The 7,712-nt window shown below is 27.6% G+C and overlaps 1 protein-coding gene across 1 annotated transcript in view; it reads left to right on the top strand.

The window, feature by feature from the left end:
* Positions 1 to 3,252, top strand: part of LOC107883225 — a 4,594-nt gene extending 1,342 nt beyond the window's left edge. The window contains exons 2-4 of the mRNA XM_016802854.2: positions 1,288 to 1,443; positions 2,099 to 2,266; positions 2,950 to 3,252. Of these exons, the coding sequence (XP_016658343.1) occupies positions 1,288 to 1,443; positions 2,099 to 2,266; positions 2,950 to 3,126 (501 nt within the window). The 3' untranslated portion in view covers positions 3,127 to 3,252. The remainder of the gene's footprint in view (positions 1 to 1,287; positions 1,444 to 2,098; positions 2,267 to 2,949) is intronic.
* Positions 3,253 to 7,712: the final 4,460 nt, after the last annotated feature.

Genomic DNA, 7,712 nt, shown 5'->3' with positions numbered 1-7,712 from the left:
ATGTTTCTATTTTTTTTATGACTTCAACCAAAAAACAAAAATTTGCTAAAATATATGCTAAATTATGCGCGACGTCGATAAAGTCGGTAGACGTCGATAAATGGTAAATCAAGTAGGTACATCAAAAGTCGTAATCAATATTTACAACGTTGATAAAGTCGATAGATGGTCAATTTTAACATTTCTGGAAATTAAATAAGTACCTACATTTATAAAATATGAAATATTTGCAAAATATGTACGTATTAATTAAATATTTAGAAATATGTATTTATAACCAAATATGTGAAAATATGTAACATAAAAAATTGTCATTTTATTCAGGGTGTTATGAAACGTGCTTATTTTTAATCAGGACAAAGATATCTCCATTCAATACAAATATGTATTTACATAAAAATCCGCGCCCTAGTTATGACTGTCTGAATTAGTTATTTCTCTATCAGACAAATTCATTTGTTCATTTTTTCCATTCACCTACCTATTAATCTTTAAAATCATAAAGTTCTGTGACTATCATCATATCGTAATCCCGTTAAGTATATTATTATTAGTTATTACACAATTACACTTTGAACACGAACATAGCAATATTTTTAGAATATAAGTATAGTAGTAAGCGCTCATACATTATTCCAATTACATTCGGGTGGCGAATTGACTATATATACTCTTGTCACGAATGTAGGAATTATAAGAGCAGTGTTCAAGGTATAAATTTGTAATAATAAATGTGGCCAACCCATGATATACAATATAGGCAATTTTGATTTTTTATTAATTTTACAATTATTTTATATGTGAAAATTGTATCACACGATCTCTTTTTGTGCCGTTCGTACCATTTATTTAAATAAATAGATAAATTTATAATTACCGGAACAACTGAATCACATTTTTCCGGTTCAATATATTTATATAATTATTTCCGTCCATATTTATGTGTTACAGATCAAGGATATCAATCTTTTTAAATATATCAATTTATTTTCGAACGCATGTGTGTTACCTATGTATTTTTATTGTTGAAAACGTATGAAACACTATGATTGTTGAAACCATAAAAAAAATGTTAATCAAAACGTTTGGACTTATTTTATTTTTCTCATCGTCTCAATCCGAAAAACTTTTTAGGCCAAACTTGCCTGCGGTAAATTATCAAGCAGCTTGATTTATTAAACATTTTATGTTTTTTCCATTATTAATTCTAATGTGTCAAATTTATATTTGCGATTTCTTCGTAATCATTTTTGTATAGGTATATTATATTTATTCCACTCATTACAGGGAGAATATCACCTGGAGTTTTATAAAGCTTATCCGTGTGAAACAACAAAAAACCATCCGATTCAATTTAATTGGTATTTTAGTAAAAAGACATCAAGTATAACGGAGTTAAAAGGCAATACAACACTTTTGATACCTTTCGATGATACACTTTCAGTAAGTACATTTTATACGTATAATGATTAATTTAAGAGTTGTATAATACACAGATACTTTTGTATTGTGATATCTCGTAGGTAAAAAAATTGATATTGATAAATATATTAAATAGATCCTCCAATATATTATAGAATAAGTCCTGGTTCATAATCAACGAATGGCCGAAAATATCGAAATGATTAATTTTAATTTTCCGTCCATGTTCATTTTAATTATAAAATGGAAGTTTTACTGTAGTTCTATACCTAATAGTACATCGTATGTACCTACCATAATTACAAAAACCTAGCTACTACCTTTGGTAGACCATAAGGAGATATTAGGACCGCACATTATAGTTTCAATAAAATTCCTTTAATGACACATAAAACTATTTTGTATCCGTAATTAACTGCAGTAACTTTCATGAAAATAATTACCTGGTTGTAATAACATTTTTTTTATTTGTATTCCTCGTTACTTATACATTATAATATCAATCATAATTATGATTATATTTATCACGAAATAAGAGTCTGAAGTAGCAAAGTCTTGGTGATCATAACAATTATATTATTATAGTTATGATATGTTTGTGATTAATTTTAATTTTTACACGAATTGTAAATGTGTGTAGTCATCTTATCTAAAGTAATATAGTATTTATTTGTAGCTCGATGCTAACCTTGCATCTTGGGGCTTAACTGGTGGATGGGTGCCAAATGCATATATTCTCAATACAAAAAAGGCATGCAGTACTGTAAAACATCTCTTTGGAAATGCATTTCTTAACTATTTAGAGGGTTTCAACATTCCAACTAACAAATGTCCATGGCCAGTGGTAATGTATAAAACCATAAAAAACATTTATAAAATTTATAATTTTTAATTTGTTTATTTTATTTCATTATAATTCAATTATAATACAATAATAACAAAAATAATATTAGAGCTGATACGTTAGTATACTGAGTTTTTCTATAGATAAATTTACAATAGTAATAATACAATATTTTTTATTAAAAACGTATAATCAGTAATTAATATAATTTTTTTATTTGTTTACAATACTAACTAAACTATATGCAATAAAACTTGATTAAATTATAAAATGAACAATGTTAGCACTTTTCTATCAAAGTATTAGGTGAGCTTGAGTACAATAAAATTATAACAATTTTCTGTACAATCTATTTTAATTAAGATTCTAACTTTTTTTCTTTGATTAAATTTGTATTCTGTTACGTAAAATGTTTCTATTATATATAAATTCATATAGACAAAAAGTTTTAAAAATTGTTGAGTAAATTGGAAAAAAAAAATTCAAATGTAGCAATTATACCAGCCATTAGAGTACAGTTATAAAGGCTATCATTAAAAAAAAATACTACATTGACAAAGCTTTCTAACATAATCGAACATCCAAATATTGACCATGTTCCACTCGTAACGTGTTACAATTTTACCCAGTCACCCCTATCTACTTATGCATTTGTAACAATTTTGTTTTCTAAATGTTTGCAGGGCACATATATTACGTCAGGGATCGATAAGAAGAAACTTGAAGATATGAACTTTCCCAAAATATTTTTTTATGGAAAATATAAATTTGTGTTTCGCTATAGAAATTTGAAAAATGAAGTAGTTAGCTGCGTTGTTGTTGAGTTTAATGTTATGCGACCTTGGGAAACACCAATTTGATTAATGTATATGCAATAATAATATAATATGTTATTAACTTGTTATGATGACTATGTAATAAATATTTTAAACAGTTCCAACACTAATTGATTTAATTCACATTCTAAGGATGGCAAAGGCAATATCCTTTTGACCATCTAATCACTTAAGCCAAATAATATATATAGCATACAGCCATACTATATATAATAATAATTATTGTAGATGACCTTGTTCACTGAAAATACTCGAATACGCTATATATTATAACATGACATACATAACAATTCTAAAGTGTGTTCTTTCACTGCTCAAGGGGTATGATACACGTGTGTCACAATTTTTTACACTAGTTGTCCCTACTAGTTGTCTTTACACTAGGTGGAAAGAGGGTAGGTATACGTATACTTCTACTTTATCACACATTACCATTTAAACGTGTATGGTGTATCAATGCTGTATTTTATTATATTTCATATACTCAATGACATTATCAAATTGAATCACATGGATGTACTTTAATCCACCAAACGATATTCCCCCTGTAATAAAAGGAATAATTATAGGTATATACAATTGTAATTACGAAAAAATGTCAAATATAAACTTTACACTTCGACTATAATAATAATAAAAAACAATAATTATGTCTAATGAATCAAGCAGATTAATAATTATTACTTATCAATGATCATTGGTAAGTTTGGCATAAAAAGTGTTTTTGGATTGAGACGATGATAACAATAAATAAAGTCCCGAAGTTTTGATTATAATTTCGCAATGATTTCAATAATTATAGAGTGTTTCAGACGTATCAACAGTAAGAACAAAATATAATAGACATAAGTTATAAAATATATCTAGTTGGATTGCCATGCTTGCTCTGTAACCTCTAAATATTGCCATACATATTTCTGTATAGGTACATATAAATTAAACAGGAAAATATGATTATGATGTCCCGGAAATTATAAATTCACAAATCGAATGGTTGTTAAATTAATAAAAACAAAATTATATCCATAATATCTTTCACGGATGGCCAAACCTTGATTTGGCTATATACAATTTTATTGAAAAAGATAACAAAGAATGTCCGGAAATGATACATTTATAAATGTTAACTGTATTGTGAAAAATGAGTTACATATAATATTATTCAATTGAATCTCTATCAACTTTTTAAACCTTTTGTTCCATTTATTTAAACATGTAAATGTATAATTTCCGGGACTATTTGATGACAGTTTTCCTGTTGAATATATTTATGTAAATATTTTCAGTTATATTTAGAGGCTACGGCTCAAACATGTCAATACATCTAAATATATCAATATATTTTATAACTCATGGCCATTATTTGCTCTTACTGTTGAAAAGTTAATAACACTCTTGTTTTATGTAACCTAATGTTATATGTTATCCACCACGCACACCTACCTTTTTATTTATTTTTTTAATTTTTCATTAAACGGTGCATTATGTAATAATAGATATAATAGCTAGTGCAGAGTGATCGAATTGATGGGTACAAAGTATACTAAATCGCGTTATCCGTAAATAACGTAAACTTACCGGACTCAAGATACGGTATGAACCTGTCAACAGCCCAAACTATGGCTAGACATTCATGTTTGACTGCCGAGTATCTTCCCTGAGCTGGATTGAGTTATTTTCTGGCATAGGGTATGATTTTCCTTTCACCACTCTCCTCCACTGAAAGAGCACGGCTTTTTTCTATGAATATCAATAAAGTTTTATCTATTTGGCCAAAAAGTGTAAAAATGTAATACAATGCTCTTGATATATTGTTACAATAGTAACTAATACAAATTATTGACGAGAATAAATATTTTACATTTTATAAATTTATAAATTTTTAGTATTGAATATATTCAAAAATATAAAAATATAAAAAATATGGTAATCTAACCAGAGATAAGAGCCGCGTAGCACACAAATATGATCAAAATAATAGGTCTATTATTAGTATAGAACCTAAACATTTTACAAGTTACAAAGCAAGTCGCAGCCTGCAAGTGTCTATGAATAGAGCTATGGTTTGGCCACTCATGATAGACAATATAGGTAGTTTTGGTTTTTTATTCATTTTACAATTATTTTATTTGTAAATATTGTATTACACGTTACTTTTTGTGCCGTTAGTACTATTTATTTAAATATATAGATAAATATATAATTACCGGAACAACCGAATCACATTTTTCCGGTAAAATATATTTATATAATAATTTCCGGCAATATTTAGAAGTTATAGATCAAGGATATCAATCCTTCTAAACATATCAATTTATTTTAGAACGCATGTCTGTTACCTATTTATTCTTATTGTTGAAAACGTATGAAACACTCTATAATTGTTAAAATCATAAGCAAAATGTTAATCAAAACTTTCGGATTTATTTTATTTTTCTCATCGTCTCAAGCCGAAAGCCTTTTTAGGCCAAACTTGCCTCTGGTAAATTAATAATCAGCTTGATTTATTAAACATTATATATTTTTTCTATTATTAATACAAATGTGCCAAATTTATATATGTGATTTACTGATTTCTTTGCAATTAAATCTGTATATATTATATTTGTTCCACTTGTTACAGGGCGAATATCGCAATATATTTGATAAAGTATATCCGTGTGAAACATCAAAAAACTATCCGATTCAATTTAATTGGTATTTGAGTAAAAAGACATCATGTATAACAGAGTTAAAAGGCAATACGACATTTTCGATACCTTTCGATGATACTCTTATAGTAAGTACATATTATACGTATGATGATTAATTTAAGAGTTGTATAATACACAGAAACTTTTGTATTGTGATATTTCGTAGGTGAAAAAATTGATATTGATATATTTATTAAATAGATCCTCCAATATATAATAGAATAAGTTCTGACTGGTTCATGATCAATGAATGGCCACGAAAAATGGATGGGTGCCAAATGCATATATTCTCAAGACAAAAAAAGCATGCAGTAATGTAAAACATCTCACTGGAAATGCATGGTTTAACGTTATGGAGGGTTTCAAAATCCCAACTTATGAATGTCCATTACCAGCGGTAATGTATAAAAACATTAAAAACAGTTATATAATATATAATTCTTTTATTCCTTTACTTTATTTCAGTATAATTCAAATATAATACAATAATAACAATAATATTATTAAGAGCTGATACGTTTATATACTGAATTTAGCTCGTATTTTATTAAACCGATTTTCACATAAAGGTTGTATTAGACTATTTACATAATTTCCCAAATTCTTGAACATATGGAGGAAATATGTATTGTGGAGAACCACTTAAACTAGTTAATGTTACACTCTGCGATTTTATATACTTCCCTGTCTAACATCTATCTATATTTTCTATATAATTGTATATGCGCCATAATAAAAAACTTATGAGAATTTGGTTTGTGTGGCTAAATAACTAGAATGATGGGTACGCCGACGGAAGACCGTAAGCCATTTTTAATATATTTTTTTGCGTAATATATGTACTGATATATATGTACTAATATAAATACGTATTTATATTTGTTTTATTTCTGGCTATCCAGCATGTTTTACTGTATGATAAAATTGAATAAAATAGTGCCATAATCACTCGTATTAAAAATATTTTATTTAGAAAACGATTTTTTTAAAAATAGAGTTGTCAAACTTCTCATATTGTTGTCAACATTCTGTATGTTTGTATTTAACAATTTCAGATCAAAATCCATGGTTATTCATAAATAATTCAATGATAATACCATTGCCACTGGTTGAATTATTATTACATTAATGTTTATTAAAGTTGTACCTATCTATCGGGCAGCTGTAAACGACTTGTAACTATTGGCATAAATATTGATTTATTTAGGTTTGTTAAGAGACAACACATTTTCCTCAATCCAATTATAGATATGGTGTAATGCACCGTCAACCCTTAGTTTTATTTCTTCCCAATTATCATCAACATTAACTAGCAACTGTTACAATGACATTTGAAAAATATTAAAAATCCTTAGTCATAGTTTCTTTTTATTGGCATTTAAAGTTCAAAAATTGACAAAATATGGAGAAATCACGAAAATTAGCAAATTATTTTGAGTTAAGAATTCGTAAAAATATTTCTTTTTAAATCTTAGATTTTAATATGTAACACAAGATTTCTTATAAGATTATCCACCTTTTTCAAAAAAAAAAAATGTCTATAAGAAACTCAAATTACATTTTTATGAGCGTTTGAAATTCAAATTTTTGCAACATTGGATATCCACTCTATTTCTCGTGTAGCGATTTTCTTATTTTGTTGTAACTCAAAAACGAAGAACTGTAGATACATGAAAATGTCACTTAATGTTTATTTTATCAGGAGGAGTTCTTCGATTTCAACATTGAGACAGCACGGTCACAACGGACCGGCGTCCTAAATAATAGCAAGTTTTTATAATTGATATCACGTCTTGTTCTATATTTTGTATAATGTTTAGATTTGATACAATGAGGGGCAGCGAGGATCACGGGTGTGACGGCCGGCCTGATCGGTGGCCCGTCGCTGTGAGAGCTTGGAGCGACCGGCGATGGCCA

The sequence above is a fragment of the Acyrthosiphon pisum genome, chromosome A2, assembly GCF_005508785.2.
Source record: "Acyrthosiphon pisum isolate AL4f chromosome A2, pea_aphid_22Mar2018_4r6ur, whole genome shotgun sequence".
Classification (NCBI taxonomy): domain Eukaryota; kingdom Metazoa; phylum Arthropoda; class Insecta; order Hemiptera; family Aphididae; genus Acyrthosiphon; species Acyrthosiphon pisum.
This window is presented reverse-complemented; position numbering and strand designations above follow the sequence as displayed.